A 21618-nucleotide genomic window follows, 5' to 3' on the forward strand; every position below is an offset into this window, starting at 1 on the left:
ACAGTGGACGTCACACTAGGGATAGTATTACTGGCACGCCTGTGTCGACGCCCATTTTCGACTTTCGAAAAACAAACTGTAATACTCCGCAGCAAACTTCTTGCCCCCTCCCCTCGCCCTGCAGACAAGGCATTCTGGGCATGATATCAGAAGGCAAAGAACACTTCTTACAGTAGCCTGGCTTAGATACCTGACAACAGGCTTGCTTTTGACCAATCCACTCGTGCATTTTTGCCTTTTTAAAGTGGGGGAGCCCACTTACCCCCCTTAGTTTATTCATATTTGGACTACAAGACATGATTTACTTAAAACTGTTGGAGATAGTTTATTTCACAGTAAAGGTGAAGTAGCAAGAAGATAGCAGCCTTTGTGTGGCAAACTGCGGCGAGTGATTGGATTTTAGTGGTTATTAGTTCTTCTTAAATTTGTTGGTGCTGCCTACATTTGTGGTTTGCTGCTCTAAGGGCTGCACAGCGCTAATAGAAGTACTCAAATGAAGGATACAAACACTGTTGCCAGGCGCTCCAAACAAACATAAAACAGCTTAGTTGCATTTCTTTCTCAACTTAACTTCTTAAGGTTTACATCAATGCCCTCAACACGTGTTTCCCCACTTTACATTAGTGGTTCATCAAGAGGGAAAGTAAATCTGTACAGTCGCTGAAAAGTAAAAATGGTGAACAAGAAATAAAACGTATTTCCAATATTTGTGGTTTAGTATTTTCAAAATATTTATCTAATAGACAAGAATTTTTGTTGCATATATGTGAGTGCTCGTACATTGAAAACTTCATGATTTGAGTTTGGCAAAACATATATATATATGTTTTGCCAAATATATATATATTTATGTGGTACCCAGCATAATGTCATATTTTAATAAGACGAGACCAATTAGGGTTGTGCTTCCTGTTTTAGTGATTGTCCTCTTGTTATAGAAGTAGTTATATTGTCATATTTGTCTTGAATTGAATTAGTTCATTTGGCTTGCATTATAATTCTTAAATGTATCCTTTTGAGGGAAAGAATCCCCTCCAGTGTTAGTGTATAGCTTTTTTCCATTAAGAGTATCTAGATTTAGTGATTTAAATATGCTAATCACAATTTAAAACTGAATTGGGCTTAATGTCAAACTAGAAATGCAGCAACTTCCATTTATAAAAAAAAAATATATAAAAATATTATATATTTTTTTTTCCCCAAAATGGCGGCCGCAATGTGATGACGCGCATGACGTCTTCGCGTTGCGAGACGCAAATAAAAGCGGCCATTTTGAATGCCACACTCCCAGTTCCAGCACCACGATAGCAGCATTATCCAGAGGAATCCAGGCAAACAGGAAGCAAAAAGGAGAAATCCAGGTATACTTTTTTTTTTTATTAACACTCCAAACATTACAACATTGAGGACATTTGCATATGAACTTTACATCATTATATTCACATGTTGTGTGTCACAGTCCTCCCCCCTCCCGCCCCCTTAACTTGAGCCCCTGCTTCAATGACTCCAGCTTGCGCATCTCCGAGCTTGTCTTCCTCATTAGTCCCCCTCATATCGTCTTCACTAAGTTCGGCCTGGGAGGGTCCCACCATCGTGGCCACCAGTTGCCTCCATGCTATCAGGGGTCCCGCTTCCTCATCCCCTCCTCTACTGATTGCTTCATACCAAGCTGCCATTTCTGAATCTGCCCACTTCAGGAGGTCAGCCCACCACGTCTCTATTCTGGGTCTTTGGGCTGCCTTCCAGCCTATTGCGATTCTCCGTTTGGCCAGGATGTAGGCCAGGTCTTTCATCTTACTAATGTGCTTCAGGTTGCGTGGTCTGGCAAAACCCCCCAGCATGCATGCCCAAACTGACTCCACCTCCAGTGTGATCCCTTTTTCGGCTAGGCGTAGCTTAACCTCTGTCCAGAATCTACCCACCTCCGGACAAGCCCAAAACATATGTATCATCCCAGCTTCCACCTCCCCGCACCTAGGGCATTTCTGTATCACTGAACTTCCAAACCTGGCAATTTTGCTAGGGGTCATATATGCCCTATGAGTAACATAACTGGATCTGCTGTAGCCTTGCGTTTCGGGACACCTTCTTGTGGTACCTTTGAGCCCTGTCCCATTGTCCATCCAGCATAGGTTCTCCTGCATCCTCCGCCCAGTCCCGCCTCAGTTGGAGCAACTCCTTGCCCACCCTAGTCATCAATAGTTCATATATGCAGGATATTTCGTGCCCTCGTTCCGAGATGAAGTGGGAGAATGGAAGACCAGGCTCCCGTCCTTCACCTCTCGCGCTTGGCCTAGAGGGTCACGGCCCAGACACCCGCCGCGAGAAGAATTTGTCCATCTACCAGACGACCAGGTACCCTGGTACAGGAACATACGGATGTGTCCACCTGCCTGCCCAGCAGCCCGCACTGGCCATGCCGACACCTGCGGCTCGGATCAGCTAGACTAAAAACCACACGTCGTTAGAGATGCCATGACGACCTAGACAACGGGAAGCACATCTGTATAAATATACCCACTTAACATTTCCACACCAATCTACACGAAGAACATACTCAGTGCTCTGACGTAGGCGACAGGCATATTCACGGACGTGCATCTTTATTATTTTTACATAGGCTTTCAGAGTGCAGAAACGCAAGACGCATCATGAACTCATCTATAACGCTTGCTCACGCTTCCCTTGAAACCCGTTACCACCATGAGAGGTATAATGGAAACACGATATTGGTCATGGAAATATATGCCACTATAATCTAAAGCACCCATGCACGAAATGGATCACTTATGCACCAGGCCCAAGTAGGCCTCAAGCAAGAGTTCCGTGGACATTAACAAAGCAAAAGTCAGGTTGCTGATCCTGCAGAATGAGCCTGGTGGAGCAACCAGCCAAGGTCGCAATGTTGCAAACCCACATCCAAGAACAAATCATCAAAGGCACGATGTTGCAACCTCGCACTCCGCGTACCAACGTTAAAATCATATCTACAAATTAAACCAGACACACAGTGGAAAAACAATATTAATTGTGCAGAATTCTGCCTCAAACACGGTCCCGCCTCACGTGACCAAGCCGAACCTGACGAGATGCCAAAACCCAGGAGAGAAAGGGCGTCTGGGTCCCTCACTACGAGACACAGGCCGGGACACTTGAAAGGCTCAATGGACACCTGCTACAGTGGGAACGGTCAGCTCCCACCTATGAATAAATCCTCACATTGTCTGCATGTACCCATATTGAAACATTGTTGCAAACACAGGTACACCGAGAGCTGGGAACAACGGTGGTCCCAGGCTGGGGAGCTCACGGATGCACCAATCAGAACATGGGGCTCTTATCTCAGACGTCAGTAACATTAGCCAATCCTCAGGGGTCTTCATGTAACAATTCTTATGTATCTAATTGAAGGGACAACCCAGATATACCACCTGACTACACCTTGACCACTAATATCATTCTCTATATGTGTACTATACTAACCCTACCACTCGAGCAACCAATTAAGAGTGGCGATAGGTTTTTTGTTAACTTTCTGAAGTGACGCAAGTAGCGCGTCATAAGGTAGTAAAAAGGGCCTGCGAGCCCCACGATTGTGTGTGTGTCAGGACGAACGCGTACGCTCCTTGACCCATCCCTGCCGTTTTGCATAAATAAACAGCAGAGTCGCCTTGCTCCTTGTGTGCGTCTCATACTCTATCTCACACCTGGGATATACGGGAGGTGTTGGGGCCTCCCTGCCCGGAGGTCTGCGGACGGCCCTGCCTACCCCGGCAGAATTTCCCCCCGACAGAGATATCGTACATCGTCTCAATGACCGTATCGGGTTGCTCCGCTAGCACTGCTTCAGGCCACCTTTCCCGCACCCGTTTAATCATTCTTGTATAAGTGATATATTGGCCTTTGTGCACCCCGGTGACCTTCATTAAATCGCTGGAAGTCTAATGCCTCCCCCTCTTGCTATACATCTCTGAGGGTCGCAAGGCCCATCGGTTCCCAATATCTACGGATCCCTTTTATCATTTGGAGGTCCTCCCCACACAGCGCCACTAGCGGCACCTGCAGGGAGTATGGGGGTCGAGTTTCCCACTACTTGCCATGCTTTGCTCTGCTCCATATTTCCCAGACCAGTTCCAGCAGTCTCGCCCTTCCTTGCAACTTTGATTTAGGCAACCACACCACCTCTCTTAGAAAAAAGGGGGCGGTGTCCTTGTACAGTAGCCTGGCTTCAGCTGTCTCTACTTCGGACAACCACCTGGCCACATACTGGAGCTGTCCCGCAAGGTAGTATAACTCGATGTTTGGTAGGTTTATACCCCCCTTGTCGCACAAGTTTTGTAACTTCCAAAGGGCCCCCCTATTCCTAGAGTTATGCCATATAAAGCCCCTGCATAAGCTGTGGAGTTTCGCAAAAAAAAGTTTGGGGAGCATGTGCGGGATATTCGTTAAAAAATGTAGCAATCTCGGCAGGACCACCATCTTAATGAAAGCCGCCCTACCCACCATGACCAGGGGTAGCCTGACCAAAACCCCATGCTATTCTTAACACCCTCCACTGCCCTCTCCGTATTGTATTTGTGTTCATCCTCGGCAGTGTGATATATGTCGATTCCCAAGTATCGGAATGTTCTGGTCTGCCAGGGTATCGGCAAGACCGGTAGGTTCCTATGCAGGGCCCTCCTATATCTCCCTAAAGGGAACATGCTTGATTTCTTGGGGTTTACCGGTATGCCTGAGAGGTCTGCAATTGCTGCAAGGATCTGCTGGTCTTTGCTCGTGGCATCTGTACCCTCGGTGGGGGTTCTCTCCTTGCTACTTGCCCCCTCTGCCACCGGCGGTGTTTTGGCATATTCATCAAGCGTGGGTTGTTTACCCTTTGTTTTGGGCAGTTTATTGGCCATCTTGATGTTGCTTGGCTTGTGTGTACGAGCACCACAGCGTTTGATCTTTGATTCCGTCGAATTGGTCCCAGTTGGCAACGGGACCGGTGAGGGCTAAATTGGGGGTTTCCTTATGCTGCTGAGTCTATGACTGGAGTGGATTGTATCCTCCCACGTAATCGTGCTGGCAGTTCGTCATCCCCCCCCTCCGTGTGCCCCAACTCCCACTGGTCCAGGTCTGTGGCTGCGCCCTCAAGTGCTTGTGGGCCTTACTGGGTATTGTTGCGGGCTCGGCGTTCTTCAGCCGTGGGTACCGTCTGGTCATGGGTGCAGCCTGCTTATGTGGGTGTGGTTGCTGGCTCCCCGGGGTGTGCTTGCCGCCCCACCCACATTGGGTGCCACTGGCGTGTGTCTCAGGTCCGTTTGCGGTGCTTGGTGGGGCGTGCGCCTTTCCGGTCCGCTAGAAGTCTATGCCTAGTCTGGGATACTGAATGGAAACCCTTATTGATATATCTTTATGTCCAGTTCATGAGTTCTGGATGACTACCCCTATATAACACCCCTCTCTTAGAATCCCCCTGACCCCACTGAGCCAAGAAGTAGTTCTGTTTTGCAAGTTTAAAAGGTTTATTTGAGAAATAAGACAAAATATAGATACCACGCTTTTATAATAAATTAATAATCGATATCGCCCTTATAAATATAATGTTAATCAACAATGGGTAATCTGACACTAGCACACTTCTTTATAATCAATGAGGAGTTAGTATAGGATGGATCAAGTAGCAAAAATACTTTTTTGATTTCAAGGGAAAAGCAATGAGGAATAAAATGCAGTACAGAAATACTTGAGATGATTTTAGCAAAAGATAATATAATCACTTTTTCTCTGGCAATTCACCCCCCTCCCCTATGCAATGTAAGACATGGAAGTAGATGGAAAGAGGAGCACACAGTTCTCAGGAATGCAATCAAATACAATACGAAATTCAGTTCCCCCCCAGCAAGCTTAGAGAAAACCAGTATGAGTTTTAAAACACAGACCCAAGTGCTTTGAATGTGGTGGCAATGAAGTGAGAAATATGCTGAAAATGCTTTTAATTTCCTTTAGGAGGTTCAGGGTAAGTGAGAGATACTTGGGATGGGTTCAGGCTCACTTTAGCAATGATTCAGAGATGGTGATTAAGAAGCAAAACATTTTTTAGCAAGGAAAGAAATGACTGCTGATGGCTACACATGGCTGGATTTTTAACCAAATCGCAAATCGCGGTAAAATTCACGAGTGCGTGAATTGTGATTGCGGAAAAAGTATAAGGAGTATGTTTGTTGGAAAGCTTAGATTCTAAGCTTTCAGAGGAAAGTTAAACCAAGTTCGTAGCCCAAACGGTTCCCGAGATATGAAAGTTTTTGTAAAGGTCGTTTTTCGGATTTAAAGTAAACTCAAAATGACAGGTGACAGCTTGCAGCTTCAGAATTGACAAGTGACAGTGGTGCAGCTTTACAATATGACAAGTGACAACTTCTAGGAGGCAGTTCTGGTTAGATTAAAATAGTTTGGATTAGATTATTTTAAACTAAGATCTTATTTCTGTCACAATCTGACCTAAGTACTCACAATATATTTTGGAAGGACTGGACCTCGTCACGGATCTGATCAATCAGGCTAGCGGCACTTCACAGCGATCTGGTCTCTGGGCCTGCAGTTCTGCACGGTCTGGTCTGGCACTGGTCTGTCCGGATACAGCGGTCTCTGCACGGCTCCTGGATCTCTGCACTGGTCCTAGCAAAAGTTCTTGGCAAGGGATTCAAGCAGCTCGCACGGCTGTGAGTAGCTTGCAATGATTTGAGGCCTGCTGCAGAGAACTCAGCTTGTGGTTTTAGGCCTCTGATTTAGGTTCTAAAGTATAAGTTCTAGGTTCTGGAGTCTGTAGCTGGAGTCAGTCTGGAACTGGTATCTTCTGGATGTTGTGTGGTCCAGCAAAACGCTCCGTAGCAACTGGATTTGAATGTCCTCTTTAGCTTCCAGTGGCTCTTTTTATGTCTTTTGAAAGTGGGTGTGTGCGCAGCATCACTAAGCCAGCCCCTCTCTCAACTGATCATTGGTCAAGCTTTTCTCTCTTCCTTGATTGGGGGAAGGAAATGTGAGTCAGAGTGATGCTGTAGGTTTTATGGGTCAGAGGATCCTCCCCTGGTCAGTTTGCCCACAAATCTATATTTGATTCAAATACATCCTTCCCAGATATACAATTTGTTGAAATTACATGTGCACATTATATATTCCTTATGGTCCATGCTTGTCCGCCTATGATCTTCCTGGGGCCTTGCATTCAAAAATGACAACATTTTGCGCTTTTTAACTGGTTTTGCAATATCGGACATTTACCCAAATTTACACACATGTGCGCAAGGAGTATGGACATTAATTGATGAAGTGTCAGATTTTTAACATGCAGACATTTGGAGTGAGACCCTATTTTCCGCTAGCAACTCCTCAGAATACACCACAGGGTCCTAACGCATCTCAAAATGTTCACAGAAAAATCACAAAAATAATGATATTACTTATATAATTCTGACAAGTCCGCACTTTGAGTTATCGATCTTTTTAAAATTATGCTCTGGCCCAGATGGGTGTGGTTTAGGTTCCAAAGCACATGGGGGAAGCTTCTGCCTGTCCCCGCCTCCAGCTCGGGTGGCTCCCAGAGGCACGTCTCCTCCCACTTCTCCCAAGAGGAAGCCACTTTTACGACGCCCCCAATATAACATTTGCCTGAGTCCAGGTTCACCTCCCTGTAGTCTCCAGCTGCTCCACCAGTAATCTAATCAACAGGGCCATGTGACCTCAGGATGCAGCCAGGCCTGGGAACACAGCTGTTGATCCAGTATCAACTCCTGTCGGGGGTAGATGTCAGGCAGAATTCAGTTTCATTAAGCCAGGTTTCAGCTAAAATGTCACTTTTTGTTCCCCAGTTTAAGTCAATACAATTTGTACATATGCAGCTAGAATGCTGATTCTAAGTTCAAAACTATGACATTTTAACAGTTACAAACTATGTGACACTCAAAAGTAGGTCACTCAGTTAATTTAAACATTTCGATTTTGGTGGTTTTAATCCAGTTTCAGTTAGGCTTCTGACATGCATAGCTCAGCCAGTTTTGTTATGAACATTGTTTTGGGCTCTTTATCCTCCCAGATTCTGTATGCACACATACTTCATTCTGCCAGATGTCCGCTGGTGTTCAGTGAGATTTTTGGATGTGTTGCAATGTTTGAAAATAGGCATTTTGAGCTGGCATTCAGAGAAACCAAAGGTAATTTTAAAGCGTTTTTGAGCTAACAGGCGCTGCTGTTTAACCTTTGGCACCCATTCCACTCATGGCACCCTGGCCCATCAGGCTTGCACTGGTGGGTGGCAGGTTAGGCAGCCATTTTGGTGTACGCACAAACTGCGTGGTTCTCCTGGATTCTGGCGCGCATGTGGGCTTTTTGGCCATCTTGGATTTTCTAAGCCCATAGCACCAAATGTTGCAGCATGATAGCTCAAACGTGGGTCAGGACACCCAACAGGTCTTGCCGCACTATTTGCCGCTCATGCCCCCTACCAGGTCATTTCGCCACAGGTGCGCCCGCCTGCTATGCCCCCCGTGGCTCCCTCCAGCACGAGAGCATTCCGGGCAGTCCTTATTCCCTTGCCCCTCGGGCATCCATGTGGTCTCCCGCCCGGGGCTCTGAGGCGCTCTGCTCGCGTCTGCCTCCTCTTCGGGCCACTCCACTACCTGCGAGAATGTTGCTTGAATGTTGTCCAGCGCGAGCACTGGGACCGTGCAGACCCCGTTGGGTCTCCACTCACACTGTCTTAAGCCCCCGGGGAAGCCCCGCGCCTCCTTGGTTTCGCCTTGATAGCAGACCTTGGGTTTATGGTTTTATGTTGTGTCTCTTGGCGTTATGTCCCTCCTCTATTTATGTTTGAACTAATTCCTTGCTGCCTTTTGCACACTTGATGTCCCCCTGGCTTAATTAGCGCACTTCATCATTTGTGTGCGCCTCTCTGTTATCCTCTCAGCTCACTCACTGCACTTGCGTGGCTGCTACCTTGTGTCCACCAGGTTGCGTTGTCAGTTTCGTTTCCTCTGTCAGCCTCCATCAGTGTTATTCAGCACGCAGAGAGCAGCCCATACTTTCGGGTCTCCGCTCGCTGCCTTGCTGGGATTTCACTTGTGTGTTTACTTCGGTGAGCTGGCAGTACATCGTGCCTCTGTGTCATTTGCCTCCGTCCATGGCCGCTCCTGATGGGTCGCCTCGGGCTGCCTGCCCATCTCCGGTGCACACCCTCAGCCCCTGTGTTGCAGCGACACAGACGGGCTGTGGATGCTTGTTTCTCCTACGTCGGGTGGCACGATCTGGTGCCCTGTTTCTGGCTCCCCTTTCGCTGTGCACCTCTTTGGTCCATATTGCGCCTCTACGCTTGCATACTACAGACCCATGCTTCACCTCCAGGGGGGGTGGTTATAATGTCCAAGATCCTCATATGAGTATTGTAAGCCTTTCTGCTCTAGTTTATCAGGCGTGCGGTCTCACACGAAAGCCCTCTGTGTCAGTTGCATCTTTCGGTCCATTTGTTGTTCAGGACCGCCATCTTGATTCCTTTGTCTGTTTGCATCCACTGTACGGAAGGCTTCAGTCCATATGAGCCGCAGCTCCAATGCCCACGCAAACTGCAGGTGATATGCAGCACACCTTCCGATGTTCTTGCCTTCAGTTTCGGAGATGATGGGCAGTATTTAGCATATTATATTTCGGATCAACTACGGATCTGCAGGAGCCTCCCAGGAAAGCATGTCCTACACCATGGCTAGATAGCCATGCCCCCCAGAAATCCAGGTATACTTAATCTTTAACATGCCTCTATCCTAGACCCAACCTCATCATTTTACTATTTACTTGCAGAAATTTGCAAACTTTAAGTTTATAGCCTCTAAGTATAACCTAAAACTTATACAATCTGCAGGAACTGTCTACCACTATAAGAAGCTCACAGGATTCTTTCCCTCAAAAGGATACATTTAAGAATTATAATGCAAGCCAAATGAACTAATTCAATTCAAGACAAATGACAATATAACTACTTCCATAACAAGAGGAGAATCACTAAAACAGTAAGCACAACCCTAATTTATCTCTTCTTACTAAAATATGACATTCAGCTGTGTACCACATATATATTTATATATTTTTCGCCAAACTCAAATCATGAAGTTTTCAATGTTTTTTCCAAACAGAATGTCTCAATGCTTTTCTTCTCTTAAGAAAAATATTTATTAGTATAAAATGCATTGACACTTTAAATGCAACACTCACATATATGCAAAAAAATTCTGGTCTATTAGATATATATTTTGAAAATACTAAACCACAAATATTGGAAATAAGTTTCATTTCTTGTTCACCATTTTTACTTTTCAGCGACTGTACAAATGTACTTTCCCTCCTGATGAACCACTAATGTAAAGTGGGGAAACACTTTAGTAGGGCATTGATGTAAACGTTAAGAAGTTGAGAAAGAAATGCTACTAAACTGTGAAGATAACAATTACTACTAAATAAATGTATGTTTGGAACGCCTGGCAACGATGTTTGTATCCTTCATTACAGTAAAGGTGAAGACTGAAGACTCCAAGGAAGAGGAAAGCTTTTCTTCCTACCCACTTCGGTTAAACTGCTGTGGACCAAGACCTCTCTCCTACCCGTGCACTGGATCCAGGATCCTGCTGACTGAAGAGAAGGACCCTTGCAGGTGCCAGACAATCCCCCTGGAACAAGAGATTATCCTTCTCCCTTGTGACCCAGCAACTCAGAAGCAGCTCACAACCCGGTTTGGTGCCTCAAGTCACCTTCAAGCCAACTCAACCGCTCTTGACTCTTCGAGCCGCTACAGGAACTGTGGTGCTGCTTTTGGCACTCAAAGCACCTCTCCTATTCGAGCCGCCCAGACACCAGCTCAACCCAATTGAAGCAGAGTGTCTTGACCTGATCGCTCGAATCTGTGTAAGCAGTGGACTCTACCTGCTGAAAGCCATGAACTCGCCTGTCTTAAATGGTAACTCAACCCAGCAGAAACATCATCTTGCTGTTAACTGAAACCACTGGAAGACCATCGACCTGACCGTCTAAAACACAGATTTTAGCCACCTGGAGAAAGCACCTTCAAATGACTCACCATGGGGAAAGCATGACTTGACCATCTCTACACCGGCTTGACTTCAGTAAAGTGCCTGGAAGTCTGGTTCAATGTTGTTGAGCCCCAAAGACAAGAAACCATTTATTTGAAGGCGCTCTTTCCTCCTGGTCGCTCTTAAAGGCCCTTACTTAAGCCCCTTTCTTTGTCTTTTACAAGAGATATCTTTGAACAGTGACATTTGCTGCTGAAATCTTTTTGAGTGAGTATCCCTGCCTATCAACCCAGAGTGCCCCCTTTTTTTCTAGTCTGTTTAGTGTTTTTATTAATTGTGTTCATCTATTAGTTTAATTAAAGGTCCTTTTTTGTATTTATAGAACCTCGGTTGAGCATGCTTTTATTTAGATATCACTGTACTATTGTTTGTGTTGCAACTATACCAGCTCGAGCCCCCGTGAACAGTACAGCCTGCTCTTGACCCACGTTACCACAAAAGGGGTTTGAACACTATACTTTTAAAATGTAACTTGGATCTACTAGGCTTTATGGAACAGGTATGAAATGGCTTATTAATACTTCGTTGGTTATAGATAGTTACATTATTTATATATAAATAATGATTATCTCATCAACAATGTACATGTTCTGATAGCACTGGCAACCTTCATGTCACTATGACATTTATTTGCTTTTAACAGTAAACATAATTTGGCAACCCTAATATACATGCAGTTGAGCATCAGAGAAAAGGTGTGTGTTTAGAAAGATCTTTAGTTTGAGCTATACATTAGTATAATTGATTTATGAACTCCTGCTGGCAATTGAAAACACATAACAGTGAAATCCAATTTGGAGACTACAGAGATGAGCACATGGGAAACCCACGAACCAAGGATCTGTGCAGACCGGTATAATTTTGAAAGGAAATCTATGCTTGCAGTGGGAGTTTTTAGCGTACAAAGAGCCATAACGTCGGGTCTGCAAATGCTCCCTGTAATGCTCAGCAGACTGTCTTATTTCAAAAAGGGGGTTTTGTTCTTTTGCCGTTGTAACAGTGCTGCCTTATTTTATTTGCAGAGCAGTCCGACTATGCCTCGATATTTCATTCTAGTTTTCGAGAGGAATGTTTCCACGCACAGTATTTTCTTTGGTCACAAAGGTACGGGGACCTTTTCCAGTAGCACTAATTTTGTTTCCAGGAGTATATACAATGGAGGTAGTATGTCACGGTTAAATCTGTATCCTCCAAAACCAGTTATGTTCGCCATCAATCTGTGGGTATGCTTGTAATGTGATAGCAGAGAGACATTCATTTCCATAAGAATGTGAGTGTACATGAACATTGCTTTGTCTCCTGGTTTCAGGTCCTCTCTTTTGTCATATCTGCAAAGAAAATGTACAAAGATTTGTCAGTAATAAAAACACTCCACGTCTTGATCTTTTATTGCACTAAGATGAAATACATTATGTTAAAATGGTGTAAATTCATAAGATTTCAGATACCCCAAGATGATTTCTTCGGATGCTTTGTCAGCCTTATAAGCACAACAATGAGATGCAACAGTTGGAGACAAAGAACAACACACACCCTCATTTTCCTGACTGTGCGCTTCGCCAGTAAAGCACTTATTTTGGTAATATTTTCTTTATGTTATTTGGGGCCTGAGTGTAAAGTCTGCTCCCTCTCAAACCATGCTCTGTGCAGAAAATATGCCACCATCGAATTCTCAGGTGGCTGGAGAAGCTTGAATCCCTATGGATTCGGATTTATGAATTTATTTTTTAAAAACCTGTTGAAAAACATGCAGAATCATAGGGATTCATTGTAATGCTGCCCACCATACATGTAAACTGGCATTATCACTTGGTTATTGAGTGTTAAAAGGCATGGGTACCCAGGCAGTAGCGGAGGCAGCTTTTGGTGCCAGGGATGGGGAGGATAATAGGGTTCCAGCAGGAGGCTGGGGGGTGTGCAACCGTCACCCATACCCGCCCCTCCCCACTGCACCCCTGCCTGGCTCTGCCACTGTACCCAGGACCTCCTGGACGTCAGTGCGTTTTACCATCTGTAAAGGAAAACAATTGAAAATTGAAATTGCCCAGTAGGGCAGCCGTCCCTTCTGTGCAATTTACAACTTACTAAAAATGAGGGCAATAGTAGAAAGGAAGTACCTTTCCCATATGCTGTTCACTTTGTAGGCTGAAATAAACTTTTTATTGGGTTGTGTGGGGGGAGTTCTGCGCGAACATAAGAAGGATGGTGTGCGACACAGGATTTATCAGCTTACTTCTAGCATGCTATAAATCTCCAGAAGCAAGAATTAAGGTTAATAATGTTACGACCCTGTCAATTTCCAGAGAAGCACGTTCACAATGTGATGCATATAATTTATAGAACCCCCTAGACCGGAAAATCAAGTAGACAGTGGCGTTCCAAGACTTCACGTGTAGAACATTTTCCCAGAAAGAAACCCTCTTAGCTAATGACATCTTTGCTTTCTCTCCAATTGACCCTCCCATGCCCAACATGGGTCCTTTTCTCTCCCACCTTTCTCTCTACTTGTGGTGATCCCCATGGTTCTAACCTTTCACCCTGGCTCTTCAACTATTATACTTGGCTCCTCTTATCCACCCCATCTCTACCTTCCGTTTTAACTTTCAGTGTTATGTGGATGACACTCAGCTCTCTTTCAGGAATGATCTCTGCCTTAATGCCAGTAAGACTGAGATCCTTCTCATGGGGACCCCTATTCTAGCTTTCCCTCTTTCAGTCTGGCCTTCCCACCCTGGGCCCTCCACCCGCATCTTCCTGCAAGGTTGAGAACTTTGCGGTCCTCTTCAACTCCACCCTCTCCTTCTCTCCTCACATCTTGGACATCGCTAAGAAGTCACACTACCAGCTGCACCACCTCAGAGGTATTCTTCCTTTTCTCACTTCCCCCCAGAAGCTCACTGTGTCCAGAATCCTGGTTTTCTCTAGTCTTGACTACTGCAACAGCCTCTTTCTAAATCTGCCCAGGGATCGTATCTCTTCAACCCTGAAATCTCTCAACTGGCTCCCAGTCGCTGCAAGTATCAAGTTCAAGACACTCTGCATTGTCCACAAGGCTTTCTGGGGCCGGGGACCACACTACACCCAACTCTCCCTTCCTAAGCATCTTCCTTCTCAAGCCCTCGGCTCATCCACCTCCAAGGTTCAGACACAGTGAATGGGGGGGTGGAGGGGGGGTGTAGTTCTCTGTCCTCGGCTTGGGCCTGCCTCTGGAACAGCCTCCCTGCTTCTCTCAAATTTGAGCAGGACCACCTAAGGTTCCGGAAGCAACTCAAGACCTTCCTTTTCGTCTTTTTCGTCTGTCTGTCTGTCTCTCTCTCTCTCCCCCCCCGCTGAGGCTCCTGCCTGCTGTGCTAATTGGTTACCTGGCCCCTGAACCAGGCTCCTGCACTACCTGTGAACAGTAGACCCCTGTACTGCCTCTGGGCCTCCCACCCACTTAGGGACTGTATTTGCAACCCTACTGTCCCCTACCCCTCTGGACTTACTGAGCCACCACCCTGGCAGCACTTACCACACTCTTGGCACTGCACTCATTCCACCTCCCCTCACCCACCTGGCACTTCTTCTCTTCCCTCCCCTTAGCACTTGCACAATCTGAATGACCTAGTAAGACTGTTTATTTTGTCCTCCATCTTTCTACCCTTCCTTGTCTTGTCGCACCTAGAAACACTGGTGTACAGGCGCATTGTAAATGACTTCTCATATCGTATCATGATACTATTTCTTCAAGACCAGTAAATAGTTTTAAATCCAAGTACAATAAATTAATTCAAAATTCTCACAGTATGCAATACATTTTGCAAAGTCTCTCATGCCCCTCCAAAAAGAGCAAGACAAGCTTTAGATACCTGGAGATCACAGACTTAACCTTCCTCAGAGGTTCCACAGCCCTCAGGGGCACCTCCGGCAAATCCTCCACAAACGGCGTAGAGGGCGCGAGGGAATCGACGTCGACCGAGGTGCCGATGGCGTCAACGACTTCTTCGAGGTCGGAGCCCCGAGAGAGTCCTTCGACGGACACGGCGCCGACGGCGTCGATGCATTCTTCAAAGGCTTCACAGGTTTCGACGGTCTCAATGGCGTTGAGGACCGGGACCTGGACCTGGCACGGCTATGGCGATCGTCCTTGTCTGAACGGGATCTCGACGACTCCCGATGATCGCGCCGACCGCCCAAGCCCAAAGGCGTGCGAGTGGGGGAACGAGCACGTTCCTTGCCGGCTTCTTTCGAAGGCACGGCCGGAACTGTGCCTTGCGACTGAAAAAATCACTAACATTTGCTGGCGGAATGAATCCCATTCATCCGGCGACGAAGACTTGGTGGGATAAGTCAACCGTCTGGCAGAGTCCTCCTCTGACGAGGAAGGCGTCCAGTGACAGCGCTTCCTAGAGTGCACCGACGAGGCAGAGGAATGGCGGGAACCACTCCTAGACTGAGACCCTCTGGATTTTCGCCGATGCATAGAGTCACCCCTCGAGTCATCGTTTGAAAGCCCAGCGGACTTCGATTTACAGGGCTTAGACACCCTACCTACCTTCAATTTCCCCTTACGCTCCCGCAAGGCCTTAGACTTCAGGGACTGTACGCTCCCGCAAGGCCTTAGACTTCAGGGACTGGCAGTCATTGCAGTCGTCGGTGGCGTGGCTTTCGCCGAGGCACCAGCGGCAGATGTTGTGCGGGTCCGTGATGGACATTTTTGAACTGCAGTCCTGACATTTTTTTAAAGCCCGACCTCGGGATAGTAGAGGAAGGCTAAGACATTGCTTTCGAAGAGAAGAATCGAGCTTGCTGAGATTCCGAAGCAAACACGTTTGCGAAAAAAACGGGACTGATGCTACGGGTGTCATGCGTCCTATATATACCATCCGGTGACATCGACCCTCGATGGAGGCCCTCAAGGGACAACGGGTCGACGCAGGACACCCTCTGCCGAAAATGTTCCAAAGCAGGACAGCTGTGGACATTACCTGTTATAGATGTGGAATACGTCGGAGGACACAATCCCCTCGAACTGCAGTTATAATTGGAGAAAAAAAATGTATTAAACATTTCGGATGCCGATTCCAAGATGGCTGCCGCAAGGAGAGCTGCGTGAAACAGAGCAATCCTTTCTCCCTGGGGCCTACATCACAAAATCATTTGAATGAAACACTCCCCAGGCACGAGTAAGGGGACAGAACGAAGCGGTTCATTGACCAACAGCAATACAAACACGACATTTTGGAATTTGGAGCGAGAGGTCCAGCATCACAGAGAGGGCCCGGCATGCATCGGAGGTAGCCCCTTTCAATAGCGGGGAAAGCAGAGATTGCCCCCCCTGCTGGAGTGGCAGTAAAAGAGGCAGAGCCACAGGAAGAATGAGGGAGGCATCCTGGAAGGGAGCCTGACACCGGCGCACGCATCCTAGTGGAGCACCTGGACCAACAAGCCGGTAAAGAGAGGCAGGGAAGCTGCAAAGGAGACTGGGAACTTGGGTGCGCGTCATCCAGCCCCGGAATGCCGGCGTAAAGAGCAGAGAGTGGAGGAGCGGGAGGGATCGGGAGATGCCCCCATCACCTGTGGCATCGAGTGGGGGGAGTGGCGGGATTCCAGCCTAAAGCCCACCACTAAGGGACAACCCAGGCCCACACCCATGAGATATCCCTCACTGGAGACGTGCTGGAGGGACACCGGCAACAGCAGGGGAAGCGCCGCACACATTGATAAGGGTGCTGGCCCCCCCATGGCCCTGGCGGTCGGGCGGGAAGGCTATTCCATGAACTGCCAAGATTTGTGTAACACAACAAAAGCGAGATCTATCAAAAAACATCCTGCCCAGATACCACCAGTGCTTGCCCTGAGTGAAAAGGAGATCACAGAGAGACCAACAGTTAAACAGACTAGGAGCCATAGAAGATAGTGAGCTGTAAAATAGAGGGCAAAGCTGACAAGAGACATCCCAAGCCTCAGACAGGAGCAACCATAACCCAACGGCCCATGGGGAACGGGGAAAGCTCACACCAGGCACGAACCCAGCACTGAAAAAGGCACTTAAGGGATCACCTGGGAGTCCAATAAGAAAGGAGGACTCCCCCGACCTGAATGGACAGGGCTCATCGGAGCTAAAGAACATAAGAGGTATTCTTCCCTTCCTCTCCTTCCCCCAGAAGCTCACTGTCTCCCGAGCCCTGGTTCTCTCAAGGCTGGACTACTGTAACAGCCTCTATCTTAATCTGCCTGCCTCCACTCTCTGCCCTCTGCAACTTATCCAGAACAGAACTGCAAGACTTGTCCTTGGCCTCAAGCCCAGGGACCGTATCTCTCCAGGACTGAAATCTCTTCACTGGCTCCCAGTGGCTGCGAGGATTAAGTTCAAAACCCTCTGCATTGTCCACAAGGCCTTCTGGGGCCTGGGGCCACAATACCTTCAACTCTCTCTTCCTAAATATCTGCCTTCACGAGCCCTTCGCTCATCCGTCTCCAACTCCCTCATGGTCAGCCGCTTCTCGAAGCAACGAGCTGGGGGTAGATCTCTCTCCGCAGCAGGGGCCTCCCTCTGGAACAGCCTTCCTGCCTCCCTGAAACTTGAGGAGAACCATCTCCGGTTCCGGAAGCACCTCAAAACCTTCCTCTTCGCTTCTGCCTTCTCTCTCCCTCTCCCCTGCTAAACCTGCTAAACTCCCCACTGAAGTTTGCACTAAACCTGCATCTGGGCCACTCTGTGACCTCGGTCCAGGGCCCAGCCACTCTCCACTTGCACTGCCTCCCTGGCTCCCCCTGCACTGTGGGACTGTCACTGCATCCCTACAGCCCCCTTCCCAGCACTTGCTCTGCACTTACCTCGCACTTGCCACCAGCTGGCCCTTTTATTATTATTTATTATTTTATTACGCTACTTACCTTGTACTGCACTTTCCCCCCCACCTCCTCCCCCTGCACTTTCTCCTTTTCCCCTTACCTCTGCACTTGCGCGATCTGAATGACACCTGGCCTAGTAGGATCGTTTGTCTGTCTTCCCCTTGTTTCCCCCCCTCCCTGCCTCGTCGCGCCTTGAAACACTTGTGTATAGGCGCGTTACAAATACCATATCATATCATATCATATCATATCATAACATCGCTCAGTGGATAACGAGGGGCAAGATGTCTAACAACAAAGGAAAAGAAGCCCAAAACCCCTGCAAATCTGCAAAGAAAAACAAGACAGTAACACCCAGAAGCTGGAAGGTGAGCAGGACCCAGAGAAATGTAGTGGAGGAAGGGCTCCAGACAAAGATGGTGAGTGAGCAGATGGTCACTGAAGAGGTCCTCCGTCAATGTTTTCAAGACTTTGGGGACAAAATAGCAAACACTATACAAATGCAAATGAGCAAAATGAGAGAAGATTTGGATATGGCATACCTAGAGGTGAAAGGGGACATAAGCAAATTGGAAGAAAGGGTGGATGAAACTGAAAACGCAGTCCAGGCGATAGCCGACGATACAAAATTGATGAACTTGTGGATCACCTCTCAAGGGTCATGCAAAAATTAGAGATTCAAAGTGAAGACCTTGAAAATCGGTCAAGGAGGTCAAACATAAGGATAAAAGGCCTGGCGGAAGAGGTGGTAGATAAAGAGCTAAGCTCGATGGCCAAACATGTGTTTGCAGACCTAGAGGGTGGTTCCGGAATGAAAATAGATCGCATGCACAGAGTCGGTCCTAGGAGGGGTGATCCGGGAGCAAGGCGACAACACCAGATCACCACTTGCGAGGAAGGGATGGGAATCCTTGAAATTGAAGATGAAGACCACAGGGAGATCCAAAAGCCGACAGAGGAACCGATCAAGAGGAAGCTGTGGGAATGGTCCAAATACACTTAAAGAATCCCAGGATAAAAGGAGCCCTTTACGGCCCGCCTAGGCCCTCCGAACTGGATCAAAGGGAGAAAGGATCCCTGCGGTAGAGGCCAAGAGCAACTCCAATGGATGAACAGAAGCCCAAAGGATCAAAACCAAACCTTGGCTGGGAGGGAGGTCGCAAGGGAGGTACCAGGGCAGGGGTCGGGATATTGACTTGACTGGAATCGCACATGGGTCTGGGGGGACCTGCACAGGAAATCGCTGGCCAGTTGCAGGTGCTCAACTCCCGAGAAGGAAGGTCAGAGCGGGGTGCGGGAGTGGAGGCTGGTTGAGCCCGCCCAGTGAGGAGGAGGAATGGGGTCAGGTGTGGGGGGAGAGGGGTAGGGATGAGCCAAGGAGGGGAGGTCCTAACCGAAGACAGTTTCTCCCGCAGTAGCACCTAGAATGACATACCATGGCTAAATAGAGTAATTGTAATTGTTTATTTGTAAAGCGCTTATACACAAGAGAAGTGCTTCAAAGCGCTTGAAGGCGAGAAGGGAACATAGGAATACAGAGCCATTCTTAGGACTTGGAGTTTCCGAATGATCTAGCAAAAAAGACTAACAAACTAAGCCTGACGCATTACTACTAGTGCAAGTGCATGACAAGAAGGGAGGTGTAAAAGGGGAGATTAGAGGGAGAGGGGCATACAATCCTTAAACAACCGTGCTAGGCCAATGACGTTTCAGATAGTGCAAGTGCATGACAGAGAGTGAGGTGACAAGGGGGTGAAGGAGAAGAATGTACAGGTGATAAGGCGGGGGAGAAGACATACGGAAACAAAAAACTACTGTACTAGGCCTGGCGAACAAGGCCTCATACATTCTAAGGTAATGTAAGTGCCCAGACAGGAAGTGGGAGGAGGAGTGAGCCCAGTCCAGCAGGGCCCTGTGTTAAGTGCAGAGAGGTTACCCTTCCCATGGAATGAATTCCAGAAGTGCAGTAGTGGTAAGCAGAGTGCAGAGGACTGGGGGCAAGTGCGAGGACTGGCAGGGAAGCCTGAGACCTGTGTGGCTCCGGATGTGCATCAGGTGACCAGTCAGCAAACGGAGCAGTGTTACGGAGAGAGGTCGGCTGGAAGTAGGCAAGAATATAGAGGAGGTTAACAACAGAGAGGGAGAGAGAAAGAGGCAGAGAAAAGGAAGGTCTTGAGGAGTGTACAGAACTTAAGGAGATCAGGCTCAAGACTGAGGAAGGCAGGCAGGGAGGTTGTTCCAGAGGGAAGCACCTGCAGAGGATAAATATCTACCCCCAAATCTCTGTTTTGAAAATTGGCTCACACACAGAGAGTTGGAGGAGGATGAGCGGAGGGCTCTAGAAGGAGAGTATTTAGGGAAAGAGTGTTGTAGATAGTGCAGGCCCTGGCCCTGGCCCCAGAAAGCCTTGTGAACTATGCAGAGGGCCTTGAACCTGATCCTTGCAGCGATGGGGACAGTGGAGAGATTTCAGCGCCGGGGAGATGCAGTCCTTGGGCTTGAGGCCAAGGATAAGTCTTGCGGTTCTGTTTTGGATGAGTTGTAGAGGTCGGAGAATAGAAGTAGGAAGATTGAGAAAGAGACTGTTGCAGTAGTCCAGTCTAGAAAGAACCAGGGCTCTGGAGACGGTGAGCCTCTGAGGGAAAGTGAGAAAAAGCAGAATACTTCTGAAGAGGTGCAGCTGTTAGTGGGACTTTTTAGAGATGTCCGAGATGTGAGCGCAGAAAGAGAGTGGAGTCGAAGATGACCCCTTGATTTTTTGCCTCACTAGTGGGTGATAGCACAGGGCCAAGGGAGGCCAACCGACCAGAGTGAAAGTGGGAGCAGGGGTCCCAATGATGACACTCTCTGTCTTGCTGCCATTGCGTCAGAGATCGTTCGCAGCACACCAAGACTGAATTGCGGACAGTCAGGAATGAGCGAGGAGGAGGCCGAGAGTAGCCTGAAAGAGAGCTGTGTTTCATCCGCAAGGTGAAGGCAAAGATCCTGCGGGCTAGAGGGGCCATGTAGACATTGAAGGGGGATGGGTTAGATCTCTGGTGGACACCACAAGTAGAGAGAGAGTGATAGCGGAGAGAAAAGACCCAAGTTTCACCTGGGAAGGACGGTCAGAGAGAAAGGAGACAAGCCACGCCAGGGGCCTGACCTATGATCACCAGGGTGTCACAGAGATGGGAGATCAGGATGTTGTGGTTTACTGTGTCAAAAGCAGAAGAGAGGTCAAGAAGAATGAGGACAGAAGGAGAGTTAGATTTGAGAGCAGGTCTTCAAGGGTGTTCAGAAGAGCAGTTTCCGTACCTCTGGATGCTCGAAAGCCAGACTGATGGTCATGGAGACAACCAACAGATTCAGTGTGGATGGTAAACAGAGATAATTTCTCCAGATTTCCCAGGAGGGAGTGATAGAGATTGGACTGTAGTTTGCCAGAATGGAAGGGTCAGCCGAGGGTTTTTTGAACAGAGGGTGCACTAGAGAGTGCTTGAGAGAAGTGGGGAAAACTCCAGTGGCGAAGGAGAGGTTACAGAGGTCTGCTAACGCTGGAGCGAGAGAGTCCATTTTGTCCTTGATGGTTTTGAAAGGGCAGGGGGCCATCTGTTTGGAAGGGGCTTCCATAGACCAGACTTGTCTAGAGACCTCCTCAGGTGTGACAGGAGAGAAGATGGGGAGAGGA

The 21618-nt window shown here is 47.8% G+C and overlaps 1 protein-coding gene across 4 annotated transcripts in view; it reads right to left on the reverse strand.

The window, feature by feature from the left end:
* Positions 1-11715: 11715 nt before the first annotated feature.
* ALG12 (ALG12 alpha-1,6-mannosyltransferase) overlaps positions 11716-21618 on the reverse strand; it is a 586752-nt gene continuing 576849 nt past the window's right edge. For all 4 annotated transcript variants that reach the window (XM_069629251.1, XM_069629252.1, XM_069629254.1 and 1 more), the window contains one exon: positions 11716-12439. In XM_069629251.1, coding sequence (XP_069485352.1) covers positions 12208-12439 — 232 coding nt within the window. In that variant the 3' untranslated portion in view covers positions 11716-12207. The remainder of the gene's footprint in view (positions 12440-21618) is intronic.

The sequence above is a fragment of the Ambystoma mexicanum genome, chromosome 12 (assembly GCF_040938575.1).
Source record: "Ambystoma mexicanum isolate Mex_15411 chromosome 12, UKY_AmexF1_1, whole genome shotgun sequence".
NCBI classification, from domain to species: domain Eukaryota; kingdom Metazoa; phylum Chordata; class Amphibia; order Caudata; family Ambystomatidae; genus Ambystoma; species Ambystoma mexicanum.